Here is a 17,048-nt window from a genome sequence, read left to right as displayed (position 1 = left end):
CCGACGGGAATGCGGTCTGGGAATTGGAGGCCTGGATGACCAGGCTCTCGGGGTGGGGTGGGTGGACAGGAAACATGGGTCGCCCGGGGACGGGCGGTGGCGTCTGGCCACGTTCCTATCTACGGGCGAACCCGTAGCGGGCTTGGACCAAGTGCCCAAAAGAACGTCGCTTAAGGCCTCGTTAAACGACAGCAGAGGCTCGGCTGAGCATGACTGCGGCTCAAGGACCTCGGTGAGGAGGTTAGTCCTCACGGCCACGACGGGAAGCTCAAGGCCCAAGGCCTTGGCTGCCCTCATCAAGACCACACTATAGGTTGCCCCCTCCTCCGTAGCCACGGTAGGAGGCGAGACAAAGCCATTGTCAGGCGAAGTGTCTATACCACTGGCCTCCCCAAGTTCACCTGCCCAGTCCTCTTGAGACTGGCATTCACGTGCCAGAGGGTCCTCAGACCCCTCCCAATCCTCTTCATCACCCATCTCCTGGTACTCAGGGTTAGCAAAGGATGGGGCCGGTTCATGGAAAGTAAACTCTCCGAACGGCGTCTGAAGCGGCGCCCAGCGGCGGCGCTCCGGCGCCGGAACCGGGTCGAGGGAGGCGTCTGGGATGGCGCCGCCCGAGGACGGCGCCGGTGGTGACACCTGAGGGGTCGGCGCCAGGGAGGTCGTTAAATCCACCGGCGACGACCCGGATCCGGATCCAGGGGGGCCCTGCGGCGCCAGGCCCGAAGGCGCCGGCGGCATCGGAGCCGAAGCACCCGACGGCGTCGGGACCGAAGCCCCCGACCTGCTAGGACCCCCAGGGCGCCGCGGAGCCCGTCGGAGGAGAGAGGGACCTCATGGCCATGAGGAACCGCTCGATCTCCTCCGGCGCCGCGTTAGGCCCAGGGACCGGAGGGTATGAAGCCGGACGCGGCGCCTGTGACTCAGACGGAGCTGCGTGGGCCGTGTCACCCGAACCCCCGGGAGCGTCGGGGGGGAAGTCGGAAGAGCGATGACGTCTCTTCGATTTCTTGTGCTTACCGGATGACTTCGACCCTGAGGAGTGATGTCGACTCCCGGAGCTATGATGGCTCCGCTCCCGCGACCAGTCCCTCGACCTCTGTCCGGACCGGGACCTCTCTTGGCGTGGGGCCGACTGCCGGAGTTCGAGCCGCTTACGGGACCGCTTCCGCCTAGCCTTCGAAGTTAGGGCCCGGCAGTCGGACAGGCCTTGTCGTCGTGGTCGACGCCGAGACAGTGGAGACACCGACGGTGAGGGTCCGTGACCGACATCAGCCAGTCGCAATCCTCACAGGGCTTAAAACCAGGCATCCCTACCGGCACCGTTTTGGAGTTGAAGACTCGAAAAAGGACGATCAAAAAAGTTTTAGTCAAAAAGTGACTAAGGTACCACTTTTTCCGGATCTGCGCTGCTGGCGCGGAAAAAAGAAGAACTAACGTCAGCACGCGGAGGCGGCGTCTAAGTACTCCGACGACGTCATCACGGCGCCGACGACGGACGCGGAGCCGCAGATGACGCCTACCGCCGCGCAAGGGTACTGCTACGCAAAAAATTTCCGGATCCAGTCTGACGCCTGAGGATATTCTAAGGTAAGGAATCTATCACGAACGTGTCTCTTTCAGATCAAAAAGACAGGGAAAGAAGAAAGAAGAAGCAGAGTCCTGCTGAGCCACCCTACAAGCACAAAGACAGCCTCCCACCCCTGTTCCCTCAGAGACAATGAACATGCGTAAAAGTCAAGGCACCTGTAGCAATTTACCATACCCATCCTGAACAAGGAAGGGGACCAGTCCCAAGACAGACAGGGACAACAACCTCCAAGCCACTCCCAACAGAGGGCAACACCCTCAAGGGACAAGGGCAAGACATGGCAGGTGACCCTTAATCGGAGGCGAGCAATGGAAGGGAGGGGAGGGACAGGGATCTCCTAAATCCCCCCTAAACCTGGAGTAGCCAGTGCAGCAGGGCACCAGAACCCCATCCTCCAAAAGACCAAGGAGGAATGAACCGCCCCCAGACGGAGCCACCAGTCTAGAACAAGGAAGGTACTCACAGGAGACGCAGATTCCCACCGGGAGACGAGTACCGAAGACCAAACCAAGGGTCCTCGCACAACAGGGGAGTAAGGATGGGCTGTGAAGGAATCTGCGGCTAGAATCATCTCTACCAGATACATAGTAACTCATACATCTGATAGAGACTACTAGCCGCAGATTCCTTCACGTAAATTAGATACCCTAGCAATACCCCCTGGGAAGGAGGGTCTGCGGAAGGACCCCACCAGCCAATACAGACCAGAGGGCCCCACAGGGGACCAGGGCTGTGGACCAGGGAGAATCTGGCCCATGCCAGTCAATGGTAACCCCGACAAGCAGGACCCCACTGACCCCAAGAGGAGGTAGAGAAGAAAAAGAAGGAGGAGGCTGATGAGGCACGCACACTCACAGGAGAGGCCGAAGCACCCCACTCCCCCAAAAGGTAACATGGCTGCCACCCAATGCCAAGACAGGAAGAGAGGAAGAAGAAGCCTAAAGGACCCAAGGAAGCGAGGGAAAAGAAGGCGAACGCACTCCAGACGGAGAGCAACCTGCCAGCCAGAACAGCGCCGGCAGTCAACTCCGCCAGAAGCAAGAAGAACAGCCTGAGGCCCCAGGAGGGCCGAGTAGATCGCTACTGGCAAGGGAGAACACTTGAGCATCCCAGACCTCAGGACAGGAGTTGGGAGAAGAGGAGATGCCCGGGCACACCCCCACGAGTGGCCACGCACATGACCTCAAGCAGTAAAAGCAAACCAGACAACACCATGGAGAACAGGCACCCGAAGGTGACCAGAACCCCCTAGCAGAGCGCAAGCCATATGACAGCTACCACTACCCCACATAGGGTACGTTAAGTGCCAAACTATGAAAACCCTCTTTGGAAAAACTTCCGCAGCAGAGGAAAAAACACAAAAAAAAGCCATGGGGAAAAAAACACCCTGCGAAAGGCTTGACAAGCAGCCCAAGAAAAGTAGAAGGCCTAATCTCAGGGCCAAGTCTGGGCAACAACTCCGGCAGAGCACACACATAACCAACAAAAGGGCCGTCCAGCAGTCAACAATGCCAAAGTCCCATGAAGGATGCAATGGCCAGAAAAACACTCCACACCCAGAACAACCAGCCTAAGAAGGCCCAGAATCAGTCCAACTCACAAGTCACTGAGGAGGGGATGGAGGACGATAAGGCGGAGGAAGAGGAGAAGGAGGGTGGCGCCCCGCCAAGAGCCTTTGGATGGCAGAGTCGACCGGGGCATGGAACAACAGGGTGCCATCAAATGGAAGGTCAATGAGTCGCTCCCGAATATTCTCAGGGAATACTCCGCCCCAAAGCCTAGCATGGCGACGAAGAGCGATTGAGGAAGCCATGGTCCGGCGCAGCACCTCTGAGATGTCCAGAGCGGAGAATAAACGCCGCAAGATCCCGGCAATCCGACGCATAATGCCGCAATTCCACCTGACCAGTCTCCTGGGGCACTACAGATCCCAGAGACTCAGCCGAGTCCCACAAACAGGAGGAGGCCCGAGCCAGAACCCAAAAGGTGTTATGGGCCCGAAGGGCAACGCTGGTCGAGGCAAACCTGTTGCACCCCCAAGAGTTCAGCCAGCGGGCCTCCCGGAGTCAACAGTGGCAGCATGGCCGGAAAGGCAGTCCGCAAAAGGGGGCTGGCAGCTGAGGGGTGAAGGGACAGACACTCCGGGTCACGCAGCACCGGGAGGTGCGGGTGCAGAAGAAGCTGCAACACCGGGTCCCGTGAGGCAGGACGCATCTAAGCCCCCGTCAAGGAAGAAAGGAGCGAACCCTCAAAGGGTAGTAAGATTTCCCTCCCACCAGAGCCCTGGTGAAGGACCTCCACAAGGTGGTCCCCGCTGGAAGGTGAGCCACCAGGTCATTGATGCGCAGCATGCCCACAGCCGTGGACACCGCGTTTGCCAAGGCCGCACCTGCCTCCGTAGCGCCCCGCGGTGGAGAAAGCAGCTCCTCCGTGAGCGACGGCTTCAAACTAAGGCGGACGTCCCCAAGGCCAAGCGGGACACGCAAGGGCCAGACCTGGAAGACAGAGGGAGCCGAAGAATGAGGGACCTGCCGCTCTTCCAGAGAACTCCTCTGCCTCAGTAAGGGCAGGGTACCGTCCTTTGACGCCAGTGAAAAAGACTCCATACATCAGCCACTCGCCGGAGAGGACAATACCAAAATACAGCCTGCCTCCGGGGAAGAGGGAGCGTCCAAAGACGAGTCCACAGGTTTGACTCCCGTGCGGATCCGTAGAGTCCGCCGCCTGAGGCCGGACGCCGGCACCATCTGGCGTCACCGGACAAGAGTCTACCAAGCCATCCCACACCGGAGACCGGAGTGGGGCCGGAACAACACTGACCCGACCCCCACTGAGGTAGACACCTGCGTGGGGGAGCAAGACGGCCCTGGGGGGGGTGACACGAAGCCCTCCGCCAGCCGCAGCCCAGAATGAGTTGGAGATCATTCGGCAACCCATGTGGTGGTGCCAGAGACGATTCAGCCACCGACTCGCCCTCCGAGGCAGCCGCCTACGGGAGGGAACGAGAGGGGCCCAGAGAGGGGTCCTCATCCGGCCTCGACCGGAGCGGGACGAGAAGGGGCCACCGACCCCAGTGGCTCTGCACGGACCAGCTTCTGCCGGCGCCGTAGCGGCGTCACCTCGGCCTTAGACATGACCACCTTGTCAAAGGACCAAGAGGGGCTCGGGGATGCGATCAGAGTCCCGGCGACCTCCCGCGACACCACAGGGACTCCCGCAGGAGTTTGCGACGAGGCACAGACGCCGTGGCGTGAAGGAGGTGTCCCAGAGGAGCAGCACCCCAACAGCACCACATCCTCCAAGCCTGGATCCGAACCAGTCGGCGCCGGAGCTGCCGGCAGCGCCGGGGAGGGCCCGCGCAAGGCTAGGGATCCGCCAACGCCCCAGGAGGGGAAGGAGGAGACGCCAGCGAGGCCTGCAAAGCCGCCGCGTATGTCTCCATTTGGACTCTCGACGCACCAACACCAGGAAACAGTGGATAAGACGGCACACGGGCTGCATCACCCACAGAGAGTCCACGCCCCCAGCAGGCCGGAAACCAGACCCTGGGGACAAACTGCGACACTTACCCAACGGGGAGCAACGCTCATGTGACATCGAAGAAGGGCGAGGACGACAACCACGGCCGTATCTGAAGCAGTCCGCCGAAGTAAACCGAGGGTAGGACGCCGACCCCGAGAGACGCGCCGAGAGAAGTTTTATCCGGAGCTCCCGCCACGAATTCGGCATCAACTGTCGACACTGCACAATCAGTGGCGCAGTGATCCACCCCTAAACACCACATACAAATGAGGTGAGGGTCCGTCGCCGACATAAGACGCCCACAAAAAGTCCAAGTTTTGAAGCCCGGAGGCATTCGCACACTGTTCCACCAAAAAGAAACAGGGAAAAAGGGGGCCCAAAACAGGCCCATAGGACCGGATCCGCGTTGCACGCAGAAAAGGAAAGAAAACGGACATAGGCGCGCCGGGGCGGGTCTTATGTGACCTCACTGACGTCACGTACACGGACGCCTGGGCAGAGTCGCGTGATGTCGCCCAGCCCCCCGCGAGCAGGGATGCTTGGGCAAAAAAGTTTCCGGATCCAGTCTTGCGCCGGGGATAATTCTACGTGAAGGAATTTGCGGCTAGTAGTCTCTATCAGATATGATAGACCTTGAAGCTACAGCTGGCAGAGAGGGCTCAGCATGCAGCGAGCATATTACGCAAGCGCGGTCCTCTTTGCGGTCCCGAAACTGAAAGAGGACCGCACTGCAGCCTGAGCATGGGGATTTCTTGTCTTTATGGGGCCATGTGTTTTAAACACATGGCCCCATAAAGATAAAGTGCTTCACAACAGTCGTGAAGCAGGTGACCCAGTCCGGATCGCAGGTCAAAAGGCGGCAACCAAAAACCCTAATTTACAATGGCAGGCCACCGTTTAGCATAAACAATGACGCCGGCCAATGGAAATGAGGGGCGGGGCTTCAAGCCCTCTACTGAAACTCCTCATTAGCAATAAATCTCGCCGAGCGAGCTGAGCATGTGCGCAGCAGCGCTAGGCGAGCCCTACAAATGTGGTCTCAGAGTGTGAGTGTATACGTGTGAGAGAGAGAAAGTGTCAGAGTAAGCAAGAGTATAAATGAGTAAAACTTAAAGACAAAGAATGATAAAACTTAAAGACAAAGTATGAGTAAAAGTGAGTTCAAAGGTGAATGAGAGCAAGTAAGGGAGGGTTGTAGAGTGCAGAGTAACCATGAGTGAAGTAAGACAATGTCTATGAGTGTGGCCTACTAAGGGCAATTTGGGGGTTTAGAGACAAAGACTGCTGAATCCTAGTGCTGGTATATCCGAGGTAATTCGTAGCATTACAGCACAGGAAAATACACTGGCACGGTAGAAGTTATGCTGGGTACATATAAAACTTGTCATATGGGACACCCGCGGCATAACATCGACACTGAAATACTGGAGATATTTTGTGCCTTATGGAGCCTTATCCATGGAAAAAAAAATTGGAACCCACACACTAGAAGTAGTTCTTTGTATATGAGGCACCTTTGACAAAATGCAGGTGCGGTCACATTGTACGCAGTTTTAGGCATACGACCATTACATATGGGAAGAAGGCAACCATGACAAAAGGCTGGTAGCAATGGTCGCCATGGTATATGGAGAACATCAATTAAAAGCCTTCTACTGGACTATTGCATGTCATTTTTGGCATATAGCATACAGGAGCACCCATGACAATGCAATCCTGGGGACAATGTTTAGCAAATGGGTGTGCCCATAATTTCGTTCGAAACAAGTGTGTCTGAGTGTGGGGTGGGTGGGTGAAGTGGGTGGGGGGCTAAAGGGCGGAGGGGTACCAACTAACCCTATGGGAGTGTCCAGTTTCATTGGCTTGCACATCAATGAGGTACTTGGATAATTAAGGACAGCTCTTTCAAAGCCTATGACTTGAGGAAATCTGCGAAAATGATGCTTTGAAATGCGCCATTTAAACATTTTCCCCACCAACAGTTTTTCAAAGGCGGAGGGAAGAAAGAACACACAAACTCTTCCAGAAGACGTGGGGTTTGTAAAGGGTATAAAATGCCAATAGCAAAACAAATTGCTAAGATTAAAAATTCACCCACCTTTATGGTGTTCTACATGACATACTCTCTTGGCGGGAAGCATCCCAACTTTAAGAGCAGCGACTCTTTTGCGAGGGAGTGTACGGACAGGAGCTTTCTTTGCGACCTCATCTTGGCTTGCTGCCTCGGGTGAAATTTCACATGCCATTGCAGCCTCAGCACTGTCGCCCTCTGCAGAGTCAGCTTCCACTTCAGATTGTTGGTCCTTCTTGGAGTCACTTGCTTTTTCTTTTGTTTCAGTTTTCCGGAATTCGGCTACCTTTCCCTGATAATATTTATAAGCAGCGCTGTCTTTTTCGTTTAAGAACCTAAATAGAAAGAAAAAAGTTGTTCGAGGAACACTTCACAAGCAAAGTTGAACAAGCATTATTTGTGAAAGTTGGGAGTCGGTGGGGGACTATTCAACATCTTTCCAAGGGACGGAATGCCCCCTTTGTCCCTTTTGGTTCCATGCAGTGAGGTGACAAATGATGGCATAATTTTCTTAACAATGAAGCTAAAATTACCGCACCTAGGTCACTACGTCAATTCATTGTGGCCTTGGACATACGGTTAATGAGGCCCTTTGGCACTTGTGCTTTTCAGGAGCACAGGTGCCACTATTATGGTCAGCTTCTACACGCATTGGAATATAAAAAAAGCCTCATGGAGATTAAGCACCCCCAAATAGTACAATTTTGCAAACGTTTGTACACACTGGTATGGTGAACTACTGCCAATGCCACAAGCAGTGCTCCCTGTATTTCCTTAGTGCGCTCGACCGGACAGCAAAGACTTTTGCATTATTGAACCGTGTGTACATTTCTTAGCAACTTGCATATATGGACAGACATCTTTCCGTAGAAGCAAGAATCTGCCTTTCGCAGATCCATAATGTGGTATTGCACAATGGCAGCCAAGTGGTATGCTGGTGACTGGGCCTACTTTAACAGAGGACAACAACCTGAAAAGTTTGGTCTTGATGAGAAACAATATCCTGGGTGTTGCCTGATAGGAATTCTTCACATTGTTTTCGGTCATTTATAGGTTATATACCAACTACCGAATGGCCTGATCTGCTTTAAAAAGTAGATTAATTTTCACAATTACCATATCAAGCATAGCCAAAATAAAAAGCATACCAAAACTCTGGATTGCTCTCAATGTTCTCCTTGCTGAACTGCTCAACTTCAGGTCCCATCTGAACAACAAAGTTGGCGAGTTTCTCAGCTGTATCCTTCGTTTTTGCATCAACTAAGTACAAAATTAAGCAGAGTTCAACTGAAACAGCAGAAGAGGTCAGCTTAGACATCTTATGGGCAAACATGCCCATTACAACCAGGAAGAAGCTGCATGCTCACCTGATCAACTGATTTAAACAGTCAACCACTAGGCTCATGTGGCCCAGCAGGCAATTCAGAACAGTTCTAATTTCAAGGACCAGAAATGAAAAGTTTGTTCTCGTGCCTTATATCATGTGGGACAATAGGTGAAGTAACTGAACGAAAGCAAAAGTGGGCTACACTGCAACATGAAATTTTAGGACTCTGAGTCGCTTGCCAGCCTATGCAGCCGTGCACAAGGAAGCAGGAGTCTGCACTGCCCAATTATGAAAGTGAATAGATAACATTAGAAGTTTTACGTCAAGGCAGCAACAGTCCACTAAAGCAAAAGATTATCGCTTCCTGGGCACTAGAACTACACCAACTGCATAGAATAGTGCAAGCACGACTCAGCGCCATGACAAAGGCCCCTTCGTGGACGCTGCTAAACACAACAACAATGGAAGTTGTTCTGTATTTGTAGAGTAAGAATGCACAGGTTTTCATCTCACAATATCAGGAACTAAAATCTATCAGCCATGGTTGTCCTATACACAACGGATTGTGAGGCTCATATACACAGGTAGTTGAAAGACAAAGCCTTTACGGTACAACCGCAATAGGATGAAGTCCAATGATCGCCTACCTTCTGTGCTCGGACGACTTGTTTCCTGAGGTGCAGCACGCTTTGCGACTTTGGGTGCTTGCAGCGGCTCAGTAGCTGCCCTCAGCCTCCGGCGCTTCGCAAGTGCTACATTCTTGAACAGCTTGGTCTTGAATTCTCTTACTCTCCGTGAAAACTCTATCCGTTTCACAGACTCGGCAGCAGCTTCTTCTGCGGTTGGTTTGGCTGTCTGTTGTCTTCCATCCTTTACAATTTGGCGCACCTTCTGGGTCTCTAACAGTTTTGTACGATAATACTGGTACTCTGGGCTCTTCTCGTCAAACAAGAACCTGCAACACAAATTGATAATTACCAAGGTCATCGGAGTTCCTTGCGCTTCCTGTAATCTCTTTAGCTTATACTAACTGGACTCCATAACTTACCAAAACTCGGGTTGCTTTTCAGTCTTTTTCCCTTTAAATAGATTTATACAGTGTTCCGCAAGCTTGCCTATGGTCTCAACAATTTTGGGATCTGCAGGTTTTTTGTCTAAGGCAGAACAAAGAACTGTTAGCATTTGAGATCTTACAATTAGTTGTCTTGCTACACATTTCCAAGTCCAGTCCTACTAGAATTACGCAGCGGGCAGGACCAAATGATGTGGCAGGTTTCACTAACTTAGGTGGCAAGAAAGGGCAAACGATGCTGCACATTAGCCTGGCTGAAGACAGCTGGAATGCCAGAAACCGGTCCTAGGAAGCTTGTTTCCGGTCCAGGGAAGGCATGGCTTGGCAGTTCGGGCTGGACTGTTCCCATGAGGCACAGGGTCAGACTGATTTGCATTTTGCCATGTCTGAACTGGGGTGGCAGAGTGGCTAAAGAAAGGTGATGGATTAAACCCAGATCTTTTGACTGGGTGTGAGTGTTTGATTGGTTCAGATGCTCTGTCCATTACCACTCCCTTTTGTACCGCTAAGATGCAAGAACTACACACTGAAATACTGAGAGTGTCCTTGCATAGTTCAAACAATGAGGGGATTCTATAGATCTTAGGTGCGTTACCATCCGAATAAACACATATACAAACATCTGGATCCAGCTCCTGTGCAAAAAAGGTCAGATAGAACACAAAATATTTGAAATCAGGTTATTTACCTTTGTTTTCCTTTTTAACCTCATCTTCTGGGGCTATGCTGATTGGATTCCGTGTCTTTATTAGCCAATCTTGCAACTGGGTCATATACTCCTTCCCAAACAGTAACGTGCTCGTGAGGTTTGGGTGATCTGTGGGTTTTGGTGCCCCGCCCAGGATACCCATTGATTCCAAAATGTTTTCCTGCCGGATTGATGTTGCTAGGGCAAAGGTTTGCCCAAGGAGGACAAGGGACTGGCGGCATAAAGAAACATTCTTCTCAAAGGCAGCCGACATATCTTCTGGTCCATCATAGCCCACTTTTTGTCTCCGCTCATAGGTGTTGCAAGCCATTAGCAGAGGCATAATGCTCTTCAGAATCCCAGTTTGCATCTTCCTCATTCCTGCATCACAGGGCTTTATGGTTTCGAAAAAGCATTTCTGTGTTTGCCCAGGATTTGTGACTTTCAGTATGCTCAGCAGTTCATTGTTTATCGTAGGACACTGTAGCTGTTGGTGTTTCATATCCTTTACCTTGGAGAAGCAGTAATCTCTGTACGTTTGTGTGAGAAAGAGTTTGAAAGCTATAACTGCATTCGAACATGCTTCTGTCTTATCTTTAAACAACAGTTGCTGTTCAGCTCTGTTCTTTCGAATGGAGTCAAACCCAGCCCATTGTATCAACTGATTACCAAGCCTGGTAGAAAAGACGTGGTTGTCATTGAAATCGATTCTAGGGTCATTTCTAAGTGGTATTTTAGCATTAGCTGCAGCAGCTGCTCCCTCGAGTCTTTTGCGTTGCAAGTTTCCCTTTTGACCTGGTGACAAATACTCACGTAAGAAGGGAAAAACCTCAAGTAGTGAAACTTTACTCCGAGGTGGCACAAAATCACAGGGAGGTGACCTTCGCGGGCTATACTCACGACGTGGAGGGATGGCATGAGGTTTGCGAAATACTTGTTCACGAGAATAAGATGCATCTCGAGATCTGGGAAGGTCATCTTTGTCAGACTTAGAACGAACTGCACGCTCTGTTAAGCAATCCTTAACTATTGGTGGAGGGCTTCTAGATCTCCTGCGTTCAGTGAAAGGATCAAATGGGCTGCTTTCAGATTCTCGCACTGGAGGCCTGGTGAATGGGTCCCTTCTAGAATCTTCTTTCCGGCTCCCACTATCACGAGAACTTTGCAGGGGAGCATCATGTGGACTGCGCGTAGGATCACCACAAATTGGATCTTCATGCCCGCTGCATCCTGGTCCATCACTGCCATATCTTTCAGCTTCCAGATAATCATCATACCTCTCCGTCCTAGAACTCGGTCTAGTGACACCAGCTAAAATAATAAAAAAAAATATATATATACACATTTTTAATGTACAGAAAATAGTGTTTCTATAAACGCACAACATTTCGGACTATAATATGCATGCTGTTGTATATTTCAGTGTATATTATAATGTGTTTGTCACCACAGTAGTAAGAATACTGAGCTACGTGAGGACTATTCAAAGGTGGGACAAGATTCTAGAAGTGCAGGTTTGTTATAACATGTTGACATGATACAGGAATTAAAGGCTACCCTGTTGCTGCAAATGTGTCACTTCTATAGATTAAAAATAAAAAAATAAAACATATGTATATATATAGTACCTGGTAGCAGCCACCACTTTGTTTTTACACAAATAACAAGCTCACTCTTCAAAAATACAGATTATACTAAAGTCACCTTGTAACTTCAACTCATGCAGTGTTTCTTCAATGGCTTCATCTCTGGTGAGCTTATATTTACGGTTTGTGAGCTTATATTTACGGTTTTTCTTCTGCGAAGCGGCATTAAATATCTCCCTTTTCATTCGTTTAGCTGCCATTTCTGGATCTACACAAAAGAGAATATTTGCACAGGCTTTGAAGAAAAAAAAAATACCATTCTTAGCTTTACATATGAGGCCCTGTTTCCAGAAACAAATGCAAGGCTCCCTTAAATGCAATAGCTCCCGCCTTAGGGACCATATAAGGATTTAGTAATGCAGCATATTGTGAGGCCCAGGAACTTTTAGGGAGCCGAGTCTCTGATGAGGAAGTGGTATCCTGTGATTTGGGCAAATCACTTACAATAAAAGTAGTGATCTCGGAGTGGTGGTGGGGGCATGGTGAAGGGATAGGGATAGGGTGAGATGGCACAGGGCGAGCAGGCTGCTATGAGCAAGAAAACAAGACGCAATGGTGAAAATGAAATCGGTGAGGAGAGCCAGCACGCAATCTGACTTGAACAGCATTTGATCTTATAAATGCCTCCATCTGGCAACATTTTAAAAACAGCTATGAAATAGCATCAAATATGCTGTGAAGGGTGTGCGGCCAGAGCTTCCAACTCGGGAGTTCCGAGTCTTGCCTCAACATCCCGTAATTTCGGGCAAATCACTTAAAATACAAGCAGCGAACTCGGAGAGGTGGTGGGGGGCTGGGTGATGGGAGAGACTGCACAGGGCAGGAAACAGGACTCTATGGCCAAAATGAAAGTGGGAACGTTGTTTAAAAGGTGCATGCCTAAAAAGAAAGGCAAGTAAACCCACAATGCAAATGCAGACCGAAATATGAAACAGTGTGGTTTGAAGAGGATGCTGTGCGGATACAAAAGCTGAAGAAAAACAAGCATTTTCAATGCAATAGTTCTCACATTTACGCAAGTTAGAGCTATTGGCATTGTAATGACAATGTGTTATATGTGTTTTGCAAACTTGCAAGTAGTGCGTAAACTCGCACTTTGTACTTATAGGCCTTACTTTCAAAAGTAAGGCTGGCAGTAACTATGCCTTTTTAGGTCTCGCCTACACAGCGCGCATGTGCTGCATAAGAGGACCTTTAGCCGTCGCTCTGGTAATTTTCAAGCACTGCACTCGTGCTTGTCGCGGCATCAACTTTGCGGGAGCGCGCAGGGGGAGCCACAAGCACGAGTGCGGTGCTTGAAAATGAGCAGACTGCTCTCCCAAGCGCGCGCATGCCCTTCTCTCCTTTCCCACACGTCCCGTCCACTGACTCGCTCCGCCTTCAGCATGTTATAAAGAAGATAAGGAACCTTTTACGCCAGCAGTAAGTCTCCCACGGACTACAAATAGGAAAGTCTACGTCATGCCAAGCGCTTGTTCCGAGCACTTTTTCAGCTTCCACTCCGCCAGAACCAGCCACTGACTAAACATATTGTGTTTGATGTCACTATGCGCTTTTCACGGCACCAGCCCCCGAGCGCCCCCTGACTCCTGCATGTGGCGGCCCACCACTTTAACTTTCACTGGATTTATGCCGCAGTCACTGTGCGCTTTTCACCACAAGATTTTCCGGCATGTTTATCATCCGTCTAGCGTGCCTCACTGGGCGTGGCAGGCAGTGGCACCCTGTTCCCACCCACCAGACTCCTTGTGGGATGAGGGAGAGCGGCAAGAGCGCTGGCGCCCCAGGAGCTCCTGCGTTCCTGGCCAGGGGTGGCACGAGGAAGATGAATTTCAAACCGATACCGTAGCGGTGCGCGGCTGTTTGCACAGAAAGCACGTTAGGGTAAAGGTCGGGCCGCATTTGTGTCCCTGGCAGGGCGAGTCGAGGAGACAGGCGCATCTGGTGAAATGCAATAAAAGGGTGCACCCACAGTGCCTCTGCCCCCTCACCAGGGGCCCAGCTGGTTGTTGCACAATGAGGGAGTGGGTGGCAGAAGGTGGCATCACACACACCATTGGGCTACCTACAGAATAGTGTGTGACCAGAGGAGCACGATAAAGGCCACGAGGGCCTGGGCGTCTGGCAAGTTACCCAAGCAACTGGGCAGAGGAAGTCGTTTAGCCAAAGTCACACAGCTCTGCTGCACCCACCTGCATGAAAATATACAACCTCGTAGCTTAAAGTAGCTCAACTCCCTCTCCTTCTCCTCCCCCATGTGTGTTGTTGTCACTGTGCGCTATTCACAGCACCAGCCCCAGGGCGCCCCCTGACTCCCGCATGTGGCAGTCCACCACTTCACCTTTCACAAGATTAATGCCGCTGTCACCGTGCGCTTTTCACGGCACCAGCCCCCGGGCGCGCCCTGACTACCGCATGTGTGTTTCCTGACCCCCCACCCCAACCAGCTTTCACTCTGCCAGGACCAGCCACTGACTTAACATATTGTGTTTGATGCCACTGTGCGCTTTTCACGGCACCAGCCCCCGGGCGCCCCCTGACTCCCGAATGTGTGTTCCCTGACAACCCACACCAACCAGCGACCAACCACTGACTTAACATATTGTGTTTGGTACTTTAACTTGCATATTGAGGTGTGCTTTTCAGTTCGCCAATGTAAACATGTGTGCTTTAAAACACACACCGTGCAATACGTAGAATACCACAGTGACTGTTACTGATAATGTGCGGGCCTCACGCGTGTGTCTACCACAGTCAGTTTGAGACTAAAGAGGAGACTGGCTTTCAGGTCTAGACCGCCCTCCCAGAGGAGCTACTGAGCGAATAATGGACCGCAAGGGAGGCATGGCAGCGGGGAATGGGACCCTTCCAACTGGCAGGTGGCACCGTGGAGCGTCAGCACATTCTTGCCTAGAAATCCCCGGCACACCCCGAAATGGCAGATGGCAGCCCTTTTTCCGCAGCTCCCCTCGGCTGCTGATCAGCAGCCCCCACAGAGCTCTCCATATGCTGCAATTAGGCAGGTCTGGGCAGAACGGCAGCCTCTTAGCCACTCTGGCCGGCCACTTTCTGTTACTGGTACCCGAAGCGCCTTTGGTCTACGATTGAGCCGGGTCTAGGGCCCCGATGGTGGTGGTAGCTTCAAACCTGCCATAAACAAAAGCTGCACTTCACCTTGTTTCCAAGAGGCTAAGTAAGGCCCGGCTGACTCGCGGCCTGTCCCGCTCCGAGTGCGCCCCGGGCCCCGCGAGAGACAAAGGCCTTGGTCTGGCTCCCGTCCTGCAGCCATCCTTGCAGTGTAGCAGGAATTCCGACTGTGCAGTGCAGCCAAAGAATCCAGATGTGCGCTGCAGCTAGAATACTCAGACATTGCAGGTTGGGGCGCAGCCATGCCTTAAAAACTAAAAGATCCGTCTGTGCAGTGCTCTCGCCTGGGAGCCCAGCCTAGCCAATGGATCCAGCAGTGCAGCCGAGAATCCAGGTGTGCACTGCAGGCCCAGGGTTGTAGGTGTTATGCAATCAGAGAATCACGCGGGGCAGGGACACGCAAACAGGGGGGGGGCGCAGTTTCCAGGAATCCAGGTGTGCAGTGCCGGTAGTGGCTCTTTACAATGCAGCCTAGCATTTCATCTTTGTGGTGTGGCCTTGGAGAGCAGCCAAGCAGTGCAGCATCCAGTGGGTCCTAGCTGCCTACACAGTGCATTCACTTTTTGCAGTGCTTCTGAGAGTGAGCTCTTCACTGCAAGCAAAATGCACGTGGGTGTACACTGAGTTAGTGGTGATATCACCTGCCCTCCATCTCTCGCCTCCCCCTGGACTGTGCACTGGCAGCACTGCCTCCACGCTGGAGCCGGTGCAGGCCTGCTCACCAAGCCGTGTCTGAAGCCTCTACCGCGTTGGTTGCCTGGGTGGTCTCCCCCAAAACCTCGCGTGCTGATTGGAAGATAAGTGGGAGTGGTCGTCATCACGTTCCTGAAAACCTTTACAGGTAAGTCAACCCTTTCTGTGGTCGAGATGTGCTAAACGTGGGCTCGATACTTGGCCGGTTTTCTACCGCCACCACCGGTATTCACCTCTGAAGGTGACAATCTGCTCAGCACCCATCACCCTCGGCCCTCCCTGCAACCTCCCTTGCCAGAACCCCTTCACCCCTCACAGATAGCGCCTGCCATGTCTCCTGAGCACCCACAGACACTACCCAACTGGCCTCTGAAAGTTAAAAAGGCATTGGCATTATGACTACTCCCCTCCCCCCCCCATTCCCTCCCAGCCGCAACAGTCCCCTCTGGCTACGGCCTCGTCCCTCCATCCGTCCTGCCACTAGACCCATCGATACCTCCTCCCCAGTAGTCCAACTTACCACCCCTCCCCCACTGCACCCCCTGGCGCACCTCCGTCCCAACCCCCAATTCGTTTCCTCCATCCTGACCACGAACCTCCCGCGGCCAAAACAGCAGAAATGCAGCCCACCCAGCGCTCCCCCTGACTTAACAATGTAACTCCTTGCTACCTCCTCCCCAGGCTGCGTAAACACAGTGTCCCCCCTTGCCCCATTCCACATGAGCCCTCTGAGGAACCTCCTGGCAGGATATTATCCCTTAAATGATCTGGGCACGATGCACGAGAGGGTGGCCTGGAACGCCTTATTTAATAGCACTGATGTCTCGGATCTTTGAGTGCTTCTCTATGCATGTAGTGCAGGGACTCCCCTTTATGCCTCACTTGGAATATGAAACTACCCAGGCTTTCAAACCCTGAAAGAGACAGCAAAGACAGCGGAGTGGATTGCAAAAAGGTACTGGGAACTGAGCGCTTTATATGTCGGAGACGTGTTTATTTCAGTTGAGGAGGCACGGCACGGTAAAAGCTCACGGCGGTTCGAGGTCAGTTTTTAACATTTACCAAGATGCACCCCAACCCTTCCAGAAACGATCACAATGAAAGTCCGCCATTTCACTCAGTGAGCCATCCTTCCTTTTAGTCATCCATCCATCAATTCGTTCACACCATCCATCTATCCATCCATCCACTACTTCACTCATCTATCCATACCCCTTGCACTCACTCACCCATCCATCCTTTCACTCGTTCTTCCGCTCAGCCACACAGTCATCCATTTACTTTCACTCAT

General features: G+C 52.0%; 1 protein-coding gene across 5 annotated transcripts in view; it reads right to left on the bottom strand.

Moving 5' to 3' along the window:
• The window catches only part of LOC144799139 (SURP and G-patch domain-containing protein 2-like), a 135,386-nt gene that overhangs the window by 82,540 nt on the left and 35,798 nt on the right, over positions 1 to 17,048 (bottom strand). For all 5 annotated transcript variants that reach the window (XR_013603762.1, XR_013603761.1, XM_078670350.1 and 2 more), the window contains exons 2-7: positions 11,976 to 12,125; positions 10,272 to 11,582; positions 9,560 to 9,665; positions 9,159 to 9,466; positions 8,333 to 8,444; positions 7,212 to 7,519 (exon numbers count right to left, since the gene is read on the bottom strand). Coding sequence is in view for 3 of the 5 variants with exons in the window: in XM_078670350.1 (XP_078526476.1) it covers positions 7,212 to 7,519; positions 8,333 to 8,444; positions 9,159 to 9,466; positions 9,560 to 9,665; positions 10,272 to 11,582; positions 11,976 to 12,117 (2,287 nt within the window). In the remaining 2 variants the exon portion in view is untranslated. The remainder of the gene's footprint in view (positions 1 to 7,211; positions 7,520 to 8,332; positions 8,445 to 9,158; positions 9,467 to 9,559; positions 9,666 to 10,271; positions 11,583 to 11,975; positions 12,126 to 17,048) is intronic.

Source organism: Lissotriton helveticus, chromosome 12 (genome assembly GCF_964261635.1).
Source record: "Lissotriton helveticus chromosome 12, aLisHel1.1, whole genome shotgun sequence".
NCBI lineage: Eukaryota > Metazoa > Chordata > Amphibia > Caudata > Salamandridae > Lissotriton > Lissotriton helveticus.
Note: the sequence above shows the minus strand (reverse complement) of the source record. Positions and strands in the feature narration are given on the sequence as shown.